This window comes from Scaptodrosophila lebanonensis, unplaced genomic scaffold, assembly GCF_003285725.1.
Source record: "Scaptodrosophila lebanonensis strain 11010-0011.00,11010-0021.00 unplaced genomic scaffold, SlebRS2 tig00000138-arrow-arrow-pilon, whole genome shotgun sequence".
In the NCBI taxonomy this organism is placed as follows: Eukaryota; Metazoa; Arthropoda; class Insecta; order Diptera; family Drosophilidae; genus Scaptodrosophila; species Scaptodrosophila lebanonensis.
Window position 1 is genome coordinate 1,440,000 of NW_022060587.1, and position 13,637 is coordinate 1,453,636.

A 13,637-nucleotide genomic window follows, 5' to 3' on the forward strand; every position below is an offset into this window, starting at 1 on the left:
GCTTTGGGCGCATATAACTCAGTGACGGAAGTTTACCTGGGTACAGGGTATTACACTGTCGGGCTTGCTGGACTGTTGCGTTCTCTCTTGTTTTAAATTGGTCTTGAAGCTTAAATTATTAGGGTTTTAATATTTCTTAAATTTTTTTCAAATGTAAAGCTTTTGTTATAAATGTTGTCCGATCGATTTCAAATTTGGTATCCGTAATCAACATAACTATATCTACAAATTGGCATTCAACGATTTTCGAAATATAGAAATATGTTTTTTAATAAATAAATAAATAATAACAATAAATAACAAAGAGTGCGAAGTATTAAACATTTCATAAACACACACAGTGACACACTCACGGACACAAACAGAGATAGGAAAAATCGGTGCTATTTATTGCTCTTGGCACATAGCTGCACTGCGTGGACACGAGTGCCATGTTTCATATTCCAATTTCCCGCTTTTCGCAATTTCGAATATTTTCACGCAATCTCATTTCAAAAACAACCAGATTTGACGGAACAAAAGCCAAATTGGCAGCACTGCTTATGGCAGATCTCAGCAATTCATGAAATTGTCTTCATAGAAATCAACATTAAGCAAATGGGAGCGTATAGGGAGGCTCTAATTACATGTACGAGTATATATGCACATATGTCCATACCCATATACAAATATGCATAGAAATGTTTTATGTTGATGTACTGTTGAAATGCTGTGAGTCAATCGTCTTAAGTAATAATGAAAAGTTGATTGGACTTGTGTATATACACTTATAATCAATGAACTAGGCACACCACTCTTTTGATTTTTTGACCAATGAACCGTTTTTTTTGTTCTCGTAATTTTTCATATAACCCATATTTTTCAGTTACTCTTTCGAAAATAAATTTCTCAGTGGTAATCACATTTAAACATATAAAAGATAAGGGCTTTGGTTCATTAATTAATTAAATGAAATATAAAATGTTTAACACATGCATACACACATAAGTGTTTATGTATAATTGCAGCAGTATACATTTACATCCGAATAGTGTCTATGCGTTCTTGCGTAAAGAAATAAGTCAAAGCAGCAACAACAACAACAGCTGTCGGCAGAGCTTGTGCAGAGCTTCAGCAGAGATTCGGTTTATGGCGATAACTGTCTTCCTAATTGACCTATCATGATGTATGCATATATGCACATAATCACTATCTGAAGGTATTTGCCAAATCTGAGTACAAAATTCCAAAAATTATGGGAACAAACACGAATTGCGTGGGAGTAGGAGGGTGCATCAGAAAAAGAACACAAACTCGTCCTTTCTCGAACTTAGGAGAATCTGGATACCAAGTTTGGATATTCTAGCTGTTATACTTTCTGAGATCCTTGCGTTCATACAGACGGACAGACAGACGGACATGGCTATATTAACTCGACTTGTCACCCTGGTCACGAATATATATACTTTTTTGGGTTCTGTCACGTCTCCTTCTTTGTGTTACATACATTTGCCCAAAACTAGTATACCCTTTTACACTTTGGGTACAGGGTATAAAAATGTACTACACATATTTTCTTTCCCTAGAATTTATTGTGTTAGCCGATGGTTCAAGTTCTTTGACACTCGCACAAATATGTTTGTCCCAAAAAGCTTTGTTTGGGTTGAGATCTGCGTAAATCGGTGGGAGGTCTGTAACATTTTCAGCTTCTAATTTTAGCAAGTATGTATAATTTTAAAGATATGAACGTCTGAAAAAACATAATACTGAAATTTACATCAAAACACAATGTTGCAGTTGTGATGGCACAACTGTACAACTCCCTACAATCAAAAATCGTATAGAATTACATATAACATAAAAAGAGTTCTACATCGTGATAGCTTCCTCTTGCTCTTTGTTTTCGGTGACTTGTATTGTATTTTGCATGTCTTTAAGGGAATAGTAGCGGACTGTTTTCTATTGCAGCCACAGAATATGAATTCTTTATTTGCCTTTTTTATTTAACAAAATCCAACAATAGTCTCTCAATATCTCAATATTTTGGAGCTTAAAGTGATATTTTGGTATTTTTGTCAAAGTTTTGTTCGTTAAGTTAAGATTTTGCCTGTTCTAATCGCTACTACTTCAGTTTAGAGGTATCGAGACTGGCCATGCAACTGTCATAGAAACTTTATGCTTTTAAAACAATTTCTTATTTGTAAACTTGTTGGCCTGTTAAGATTAGATTTAGATTAGATTAGTGACGACTTGTTACCCTTTTCAGTTTATTTCTAAGTTTGTTTTCTTATCATAGTTTATTTCTTCAGTTCATTATAAGCAAAATATTAATTTTTATAGCCTGTACCCAAAGGGTGAAAGGCTATACTAGTTTTGTGCGAATGTATGTAACAGGGAGAAGGAGGCGTGGCAGACCCCACAAAGTATATATATTCTTGATCAGGGTGACAAGCCGAGTCGATATAGCCATATCCGTCTGTCCGTCCGTCCATCTGTCCGTCCGTCCGTCTGTATGAGCGCAAGGATCTCAGAAGGTACAAGAGATAGAATAACCAAACTCGATATCCAGATTCCCATAAGCACTAGGCAGGTCAAGTTTATTTTTTTATTCTGATACACCCCCCACTCCCCCGCAATTCCTGTTTTTTTCCATAACTCCCGTAGTAGATGTAAATGTATGCTGTTGAAACTGTACATGAACATGTCTTTAATTTAATGAAATAATTTAATTAATATACCTTTTTTTAATTATTATAAAATTTTTTTCATTTTTTCCTTTTTGGTGGGATGTACAGGGTATTTAAGAGTTGAGCTTGCTCGACTTTAGCATTATTTTCTTGTTATTACAGATTTCAGATACTATATACTAGAGTCCCATATTACTTTGAAAACACAGGCCTCATCATGGATGTTTCTTCTTTTAGTGGCTACCCTTTAAACATTTTTCCGAGTATTCGAGATAGCGTCAGCTAAATGGTAAGCCATTTATCAGCAAGCACTATAATTAATTTCCTATAAATAGTTTACCCGCAGTATTATACATTAATATCTTTTGAGCTATATTTTCAAGTATAAATAATAGAAATGAGTGTTCCATAAGACAACTTAACTTACTCTCTATGAAGTCAACTGCGCTCCCTACTTATCGCTTCGCTAGTTTCGATGACCCCAACAGATTCTCGGGTCACAGATATTTCGCCAACACTTCGCTGAACATTTTGGACTTGACCAGCTTCTAGCAACAGAATATTTGCTTTCATTTTAAGTAGAAATCTGACATAAGGTAAATTACTTTTGAAAAGATTGAGCTTTCCCCATTTGACCCTGTGTCTCAACTGCCAGCAATCAGAAGATATGGAAGTGCGTTGCTTTCGAATGCGGATCGTTGTTGGCATATCATTATTGTTTCTATCTTTATTTTGTCGAAAAAACAAAACAAGTTTGCGCAATTGGTCAAAAGCACAGATTTTATTCATACAAGTATGTACAAGAATAATGTCGAATGACGGAAAAGTTGCTGAAGAGCTCATAGTCGTTTTCCCTGAAACGTATGCTTTATAAATGTCCAAACATTTCGAATTGGAATGACATCCGGGGACTGTGATGGTCAATCCTCCAGTTGCGGTCAACATTATCAATTGCCCATGCGGAACGTTTTTTGACGTGTTTTTTAGGCAACATTGATTTTTCATTGTGATTCGCCATTTCACATTATTTGCGGGCTTATATTCCTGGATAGTCAAATCAAATCAAATCCCTTTTGCCGCAATTTTATTTGTTCTTGACGCAAGGATAAGAAGGGATTCCTTCAAAATATGGCCAAAATCAGTTATTCGTCTTTTTTTAAAGCCCTCATTGTTTTCCCATGATTTGGAAGAACATAGACTTTTTTGAGTCTTTAAAACGCTTCACCCACTTCTCAATTCCCAATTCTCAGTGCCTGATAACCCCGAGCAGTCTATAATAGTTGTAGGTCAATTTCAACCAGTTTATGATAGCCTTACGACTCCAACCTAATCTAGACTAATTAAATGTGCAGAAGGAATCCTCTGGAGGTAAAAATTGGTAAGAGAGTGTTATGTTCTGGCGCCGCATTAACTGGTGATTTTCATGCCAACAGTCAGGCCCTCGAAATACTAAAAAAAAGAGTCTCAGATATTCGCATTATTCATGCAAAATCCGTAAGCCTATGCTTGAGTTAACTAGCCGAGAACTAGCAAGATAGCTGGATTATATTCAGCATATCGTATATGAAGTATTATCTAATGTACCTACTCGAGGAAACATTTAATGAAAGTTTAGTTTGAATCGGATTAAAAAAGTCACTAAACTGTTAATATACAAGTAGATTTAAAAACAGTGTATTAAGACGTACATATTTGAATTTTCTGTTTTATGAATTTACCCAACTATTAACACCAAGAACTCTAAATTGAATTTCAATCTTCACATTTCTTGTATCATAAACAAGGCTAAGGGCGTTCTTCGATTCGTTAAACGTTGGTGCAAAGAATTTGATGTTCCCTATGCCACTAAACTACTTTACAATTGACTGGTACGGCTTATTCTAGAATACTGCTCATGCGTTTGGTGTCCCGCAGTGCAAAACGCATCAGGATCGAATTGAGTCTGTTCAGAAACAATTCCTTCTTTTTGCTCTTCGCGGCTTAAACTTCTGCTTATTAATCTTCCGTCATTGGCTAATCGGAGGACTGAGTGCCGGTAGTGTTGATTCTCCTTTCCTTTTAGGTCGTCTTAATTTCTCAGTTCCTTCCAGAACGAAAAGGAATTATCTTCCCCTTTTTCTTAGTAGGTGTACAACTCATTATGCATCACACAATCCTTTTCGGGTTTTATGCTCATCTTATAATGAGTATTTTCAATTACTCTCAACTGAACTGTCTCTTCCTATAATAAAAGCCTCTCTTTTCAGCCTACGGAATCTCTGACCAGGATCGGCTGTGAGGCGGGGCATAGCTTGCCGGACTGGCTAAAAAATCTTCCCCCACCGGGTCTAAGATTCTAAAATTTTTTTTTCTCACTTTTTTCTTTTTAAAATTAGCTTTTACGTGATTCTAAGCATCTTCTCTCTGTTAAGTTTTTCTTTTTTTATATCGGTAGATCTATTGACGCCTCTGACCACACTTGGCTGTGAGACGGGGCACAGCTAGCCGATGGGCAAATAATATTCCCCCACCGGGTCGGAGGCGTTAATTAGATATTATTGTAATTTGATTAGATTTCTCCGTCTTAGGCTTTTCTAGCTTATAAGATGCTTTTTATAATTTTGCCTATGTCGACAGTCAATGTTTGTTGACATAAATAAATAATAAAAAAAATAAAAAAGAATTACATTAATTGTTTAGTAAATGTAGTGTACATAGTATGTAAGTATGTGTGTATGCATGTATTTAGAATTTAACTCATATACCAAGGTAAATTATCACACAAATTCGAAACTATTTAACTGGCTCAGTTCTAAAACTTTCATTGGTACTTATGTATGTATAGTACTATATACGAGTGTAAGTATATAATGTATGGAGGACGTGCTTTACGAATGCGGGCAAAATGTTTGGGACCCTACAGTTTATCTGGAACCCACAAAATTGGTTGCACATACATACATATGTACACATGTACATACAAGCACATACATGTGTACATACATACTTGTATGATTTATTTCCAATCGTTGGGAGTTGCGCGATCATTTCACACACTATCGCACTTCTATTGCGATTGCTACTGGCATTGCTCATTTGCTCATACCACCGCTCCAATGTTACAAATACAATTTTAATTTCACTGATGTGCGAGCATGTACGTGTATGCCGGTTATCTCTTTCGCGTGCATGCGTGTGTGTGAGTGTGTGAATGCATGATTGGGATTGCGATGCGATCGAATGAGTTGTATTGTTGGTGTGGTGAGCCGAGAGAATGAGAGAAAGAGCAGGAGAGAGCGCCAATGTATCTCAGAATTGTCAACAAGTGTCCAATATCGACGGCAGCGGCAACGGCAACGGCAGCGGCAGCGGCAGAGACAAGTGACAGCGGTGCGCCCCAAGTCTAAGTCAACAACAACACCACTACCACTCGATAACGTGCACGCGCTCTATGAACACACACTGCGCAACCCGTAGGCGTAGTCGGCGGATTTGTATTCGTTTTCATTTTCATTTTCGTCCGTTACGGTTAGTTTGTGGAATAATCTTTTAATTGCATTCCTCATTCATTTGTTTAAAACATACGCGTTTAATTTGCAACCCCATTGTAGTGTGTGCGTGTGTTTTCTTTTTTTACACTTTTTTTTTATATTATTTTGTGCTCTGCGTGCCCAACAATGATAAGGCATAGGCATTAGTTATCTTAGTAGGGTATTTGCATTTACCTGTAACCAGAAACGCAAAGTCGTTAACGCGAGTGCAACATTAAGTCTGAATTGTATTAGTCACGTTTGGAGCAGCAGCAGCAGCAGCAGCAGCAGCCTTTGAATCATCAGCACTGACTGCGACAGCAGCGGTATTGCCTGCTAACAACAAAAACGACAACAACAGCAACATGAATGAATGAACAAACTGTTTACATTACTATGGCATTACTCATACCTGACGTAGTACGCACTTGAGCGCCGATCATAAGCGTGATAGTATCCGATCTTCTATTGTCGGTTCTGTGCGCTAAAACAGACCTACGACCTCGAAGTCGGTGCCTGTCGGTGTAGTCTGGTCTGTTGTTCGATCAGTGCTCGCTCTTCTTGGATAGAGCCCCGGCAGTGTCAGTTAAAGGCAAATACATATTTCAAATAATAGTTTCGATTGCACGGACTGTCGACAGCTCTGATAAGAGGGAGCGTGAGCCCAGCCGATAGGAAGCAGGGGCTTGGTCTATCCACTCAATGGCATCAGCAAAAACACAAGTAATCACAACTAGTCTCATAAGAATTCAAAGAAAGAGGTCTCTTTAACTGTCGCTGATAGAGTCAGTTATCCACAAACTGAGGAGTCACTTCCACATCCTCATACAAATACACAAACAAAACGACTTCGCTGGACTTATCTTGTACTTGGCATTACAATAAAAAGGTGAGTTACAACTGCATAAACATATAAGATCGGCACGTCAATTCCACTCCAGCCATCTTAGCCTTGTCTTCTAAACTAGACGATAGCGTTTGAAATTTTCTCCCGATAGTTGTGTTAATTTATTCCTTACTTCATTATTTGGATGCCCGCTAAAAAGTTATATTCCGTTTACTCTGATATTTGTAACGACCAGCAGGAGGAGGAGATGGATTTCATACTTGGATTTACCAAATATTGCTATTTAGTCATATGCTGATGTGACTTGTTCGTATAAAAAATGTATGTGTTTGAAATAAATTGTAAATTAGTGTATGCAAATTGAATATTAGGATTTACATTAACCAAAAAGTTAATCGTGTTTAATAAAACGATTTGAAGCCCTACACAGAGTCTTCATACTATGGCACACAAAGAATATATCGGGACCGGATCAAACGGGATCATCAGATAATATATATAGGTGTCGTAAAAATGATATGATTTAAAAAGATTCTTAAGTAGCATGCAAGTTCTTTTTGTGTTTAAGTAAGATATATCAGCTTTTTTCTACTTTTTTGTATTTACCTAATTTTTTCGTAATGTATGTATTTTATATAATTATTTATCATGAACAGTTATACCAAAAAGTTTGATTTTATATAAGAGGCAAAAGGAGGCATGACGGGCCATAGATACTATACATAAATGATTAATCAATGAAAATAATTGATATAGACATAAGAGTTCCGTTTGGCCATTGAAAACACGTTCGCCATTATTGCGCATTATTTCGCCTTAAATAGAACTTGGATTTGTTGAATTTGTGTACCCTGTACCCAAGGGTACAAGGGTATATTAGTTTTGTGCGAGTGCACATGGAACACACAGAAAGAGGCTTGGTAGACCCCACAAAGTATATATATTCTTGATCAGCATGACAAGCCGAGTCGATATAGCCATAACCGTCTGTCCGTCCGTCTGTCTGTATGAACGCAAGGATCTCAGAAAGTATAAGAGCTAGAATAACCAAACTTGGTATACAGATTCTTCTGAGCCCGAGAAAGGACGAGTTTGTTCATTTTTTCTGATCCACCTCCCCACTCCCCCTATTAACGATTTTCTATAACTCCCGTAATTCTTGGAATTTTGAACTAAAACTTGGTAGTCACATTAGGTTAGTGATTATATAGCCGTATATCAGTTTCATTATAATAGAATGATCGGAAAGAAAGTTATAGCCACATAACCAGTCCCAATGCACACATACATACATATGTACAAACACACAAACACGCATAGACACGATTCTGATGTAACTGTAAATGTATGTATGCATGTATGGAATATTTTATATTTAATTAAGTTAATTAATTAAATTAATTTAGTTAATTAATTTAATTAAATTAATTAATTAATTAAATTAATTTAATTTCTTTTTTGTGGGGTGGTACAGGGTATATAAGAGTTGAGCCTGCTCGCCTTTAGCATTCCTTTCTTGTTTATATTGATCATATGCATAAGTTATTATTTAATCGCATCGTGCATTATTTAATCAAAGTTTAAACTGTTGGGCCCACCCTTTGGATATGCTGCCTACGCCCTTGGTAAAAAGGGTATATTAGGTTTTCGCAAAGTATGTAACAGACAGAAGGAAGCATTTTCGACCCCATAAAAGACAGAAAAATTGATTTAGACATGTCCGTCTGTCTGGATGAACGCCTAGATTTTGAAAACGGCTGAGCCCATATTGACTGAACTTGGTACTTAAGCTCTCCTAGTCCTTAGGCAGCACAAGTTTATTTTTTTCCCCCTCCCCTTCCCGCGTTACAGAATTTCGTAAATACTGTCCACAATTCTAAAGCTCCATTACCTTATCATATATATCATAAAATATATTATTCTTTGCTGCTGTTTCAATGTTCACCCAAATCTATCAACAATTTAACTCCAATACCTACACTCATTAACTGCAGCATCAAGTTCGCTTTTCTTCCTCTCTTTGCCTGTGCTAGGGGCACATGTAACTTAGCGGCGGAAATTGGTTTGGGTACAGGGTATTTCACAGTCGGACTTGCTCGACTGTAGCATTCTCTTTTGTTAGGACTGAAGTTGTGTTGTGGCTTTGGTTCTTGCTAGTGGGTTAACAGACGACTAGTAATTAATCTCTTTCGCAATAGACTGATCTTCATAGTATTGATGTGAAACATTTCTCTTGCTTTCTATATTCTTTGTCTACAAGTATAAAGATCCCCTGATTGTACATTTGCTTTAGATTGAAAAAGACGAACTTCGGGGGTATCACATAATACTTAGTGTCCAAAGCTTTCCGCTTTTGGAACTACTCAAAATAAAATATGTCGCTATCATTTCAAAAATTGTTCGCTACGGCTTCACCTAAGCATTTATCGGCACCGAAAAGAAAACCATTAATATACTTATAAGGCGGCGTGCGTCAAAAAGTCTCTTGACGAATGCAAGGTATCGGGCGATTTCCTATATTTGGGGTTGATTGTAAACAAAAAAGTCTGAGAATCGTATAAAGGGGTTCTTTTGATGTGTGTATGTTTTCTTATTTCCGTCTATATAGTATAAATATCTACATGCTAACATATGTATATAGTATATCAGCATGTCACTCGGCCCAGCTTGTGGCAGACAATCAATTAATTAAGGTTTGGCTTCGGCGTTGATCTTTGCACCCATAAACTAGTGCGTTTTACATGGAAAGATACATATATGCAGATACATATGTATACATATGTATGTACATGGGGTGTGATACATTGAGGCAGACTCAGATATGTTCGTTCAGGGACTGATGGTTGTTTGTTGGTGATGGGCTTGTTCGTATGAGAGTGACCTCTTGAAATTATTTAATTGACACTAATTTACTGTTATAGAAGAGAATAGTCTGAAGAAAAAAAAAAAAACAAAAGAAAGAAAGCCCCCATGAAGGCGCATCAGTCACATACGAGACCCCTAGCCCCATCCACCCACCTACTTGCATTGAAGCCGCATTATTCAGACTTTAAAGTATAGCTGAGTGGCGATCATATAGTTTATTACGGTGGTGGCATCGTCATCGTGGCCTTCAGTTACCAGACTGCGATTGTCGAGTTGTCAGTTCTCAGTTCGGTGCTTTAGTTTTGCGTGTACGACGTGCGTGTCAGCGGAAAAGGATACAATTTGTGCATTCAGAAATATTAAGAGTAGGTCGCCCCTTACTGTTTAAGGGGGTAGCCTTAAGTTCAACTTCTGCCGATAAATATACCCATACTCTTTTCTGTACACTTTCAGTATGAAGGACAGTGGCGAGGGCAGCGGTGATCTCGGAGCTGGCTACGATGACTCCGACCTCATACCCACAGCGGATGCAGGCGACGCCAGCGGGTACGTTTGGTGGCCGTTACTTGAGCTTAACTTATCAGTGCTCTGTGGCACTCTGTGGTTGTGACAGTGGCGTGTGGTGCGGTGTAATTATTGCAGATCGTTATTATTACGCGGCCCATTTCAACCATAATCTGCACACACACAGGCGCACACACACGCACGCATAAGCAAACTCATCACGCTGATGCGCGACGACCAACAATGGTCATCATTCATTATCATATTTCGTCCCTATGGCGAAGAGCGCTAGTAGTGATCGGTAGTGTAGGCACAATCGCACTTACACTTCCACATACACTCTTTCCCATGAGTCCCATCCACCTAAAAGCCGTTCCATTTTTGCTTTCAGTTTCTCCCAATCACTTTTGACATTCGCGGCCATCATGACGTTTCTAATCATGATCGTTGGCATCTGCGGCAACTTCCTTACCGTTGTCGCTCTGCTGAAATGTCCCAAGGTGCGGAATGTAGCAGCAGCCTTTATAATAAGGTGAGTATACGGTTAGAAAACTACAAGTATTAAGACCTTTGCTCAATGGGCCCAATTCCTCATGTAGCTTGTGCATCGCCGATCTTCTTTTCTGTGCACTGGTCCTGCCCTTCCAGGGGTTGCGCTTTGTGCAGGGCACTTGGAAACACGGAGAGGTACTGTGCCGCCTCATACCTTTCATCCAATATGGCAACATAGGAGTCTCCTTGCTCTGCATAGCGATGATCACTATCAACCGATACGTAATGATTACCCATCACAGCTACTATGCGCGCATCTACAAGCGACACTGGATCGCTTTTATGATAGCGGCCTGTTGGATATTTTCCTACGGCATGCAGTTGCCTACATTGCTGGGAGCCTGGGGGCGTTTTGGCTATGACAGTCGTCTGCAGACCTGCTCCATTATGAGCGACAGACACGGTCACAGCAGCAAAACAACGTTATTTATCACCGCCTTCGTAATACCTTGTCTCGTGATCATCGCCTGCTATGCCAAGATATTCTGGGTGGTGCACAAATCCGAGCAACGACTAAAGCGTCATGCGAATAATCAAAACTCGATACCAAATAATCTCCGTACGCTCCCTACAACGCCGGCGGCTTCAGCGGCCCCATCCGTAGGTGAGGCCGGCATCTCTGTTGCTCCTAGCGGCAATCGTCGCGTGTCCTCAGATAGCAGCAGCTACTCCACGGACGTGCCAGATCCACAGCCCGGGGCTGTGGGTAAGCAGCAAACAACGCGCGTCAAGGATCAACGGGAGGTGCGCGCGAAGCGCAACGAGTGGCGGATTACAAAGATGGTGCTCGCCATTTTTCTCTCCTTCGTGATCTGCTACCTTCCCATTACGATTGTAAAGGTCGCCGACAAAGACGTCGAGCATCCTAGCCTGCACATCTTCAGCTATATCATGCTCTATCTGTCCGCCTGCATCAATCCGATAATCTATGTCATCATGAACAAGCAGTACCGCAAGGCCTACAAGACGGTTGTGCTTTGCAAGCCCTCCCAGCTGCTGCTGCCCTTCGGCAAAGCAAACGGGGCCAGCAGTGCAGCAGGTATGTACGTTGAAGCCTATTGTACTCAAGAGAACTCCGCCAGCTAAGTCACGGCCTCAAATCGTTTCAGAGAAATGGAAAGATACCGGGTTGAGCAACAACCACAGCCGCACGCTTGTATCCCAGATGTCAGCGTGCATGATGACGGCGGGATCGTCAGGGGCTGCGACAACGGGTCCAACCCCCACCCTGTGTCCATCGATCTCCCTAGAGCTGATGGCAAGGAGACAGGACGAAAGCCCCATCCCACCATCGAGTGCGATAGCGGCTACGCCGCAACCGCCGCCGCCCTCAGTCACGACAGCTGCGACTCCCAGCACCCAAAACCAATCGAAAAATTCCACCAGCAGTCGGCTAGCGCTCAAGAAGAACAATCACTCCTACATAAACAACGGGTTCAACAGCAACAGCAACAGCAGCAGTACCAGTCCCAACTCAGCCAACAACAGCTTGTATCGTCCTGGATCCGGGACGCTGATGCAGAGCAACGGCAACTTGCCACTGCGGCGCATCACCATGGTGGGGGACGACATTATATTGGAGGAGGAGGAGCTACCCACAACGCCCAGTCCGACGTCGACAGCCACCCCCGACAACGGAATAACATCGGCCCCAGCAGCATCAGCACCAGCCCCAGCCCCAGCACCAACCACACCACCCATCTATATGAACGTCGCCATTCCGAAGAAAAGCCAATATTATAGCAAAACTATAGATGATACTCCAGTGAACGATGCATTGCAGCAGCGTCCCGACACGGCTGAGGGGGAGGTTAGCAAGGTGCCAACCAAGTTGAAAATCCAAAAGACTAACAAAATGCTTTAAATCCCTAAATATGTAATCTTACGGTATGATCGGACCATTTTTCCCCCCCGCTAACAATGTTATTGTAATTTTATGAGACATTGATGCAAACGCTATGACGGTTGCTTATTTAGTATTATTCCTACTATAGCGACATAAAAAGACAATAGTTCGCAGCTCCGCTTATGTTCGAAATTTTCTAGCCCTCTCCCATTTTCGACATAGTTTTAATGTAAGGTGTTAATTTTATGTTTACTACTTATTTGTAGCGTCCCCAAAATGTTTCCACAGCTATAGGTTAAAAGACATCGCAACTTAGAAGTGATTATTATTACAAGTATGTTTTTTGTTTGTTTGGCCAGTTCGAATTTTAGTTCTCATTTAACTCAATAGAATAATTGACATTTTATTTTATTTAAAGTGGGAACCAGCTAATATACCTAGAAGGGCCAGACAAGGTCAACATTCCGTTTATATAGTATATATACATATGTACTACATATACAGAAATAACTCACACTAATACTTATACACACCAAATATGATTTGTGAATGAGCAAAGAAAATTGTTTAATAACAAATCCTCATCACACTTTCAGCATTCGAATATTAATTTGTATGTACATACAATGTAGCCAGTACTCTATGCATGTATGGATGTATGTACATATTGTACATTTTCAATGCATACCTACGTACTACATATGAATGCATGTCCATGTACAAGTATGTATGCACTATAATTGTATGTATGTTTTGTACTGTAAAAGGTTTAAGAAAATAAAATGAAATAATAAAGAAATAATATTCAATCATCCTTTTACATTTTTGCATTCGCCCCGGTTAACAGA

The 13,637-nt window shown here is 39.5% G+C and overlaps 1 protein-coding gene across 4 annotated transcripts; it reads left to right on the forward strand.

Moving 5' to 3' along the window:
- The first annotated feature begins 6,105 nt into the window (after positions 1-6,105).
- Positions 6,106-13,601, forward strand: LOC115629215 (G-protein coupled receptor moody). Of its 4 annotated transcripts, none has more exons than XM_030525621.1 (5): positions 6,106-7,064; positions 10,341-10,433; positions 10,783-10,923; positions 10,991-11,986; positions 12,053-13,601. In XM_030525621.1, the coding sequence occupies exons 2-5, from the start codon at positions 10,342-10,344 to the stop codon at positions 12,684-12,686; spliced, it is 1,863 nt and encodes a 620-aa protein (XP_030381481.1). In that variant the 5' UTR covers positions 6,106-7,064; position 10,341; the 3' UTR covers positions 12,687-13,601. The 4 variants fall into 4 exon arrangements, with proteins under 4 accessions (XP_030381481.1, XP_030381478.1, XP_030381479.1 ...); XM_030525618.1 differs by having other exon boundaries at positions 10,991-11,982; XM_030525619.1 differs by lacking the exon at positions 6,106-7,064 and adding an exon at positions 10,130-10,252 and having other exon boundaries at positions 10,991-11,982.
- The last annotated feature ends 36 nt before the right edge of the window (positions 13,602-13,637 follow it).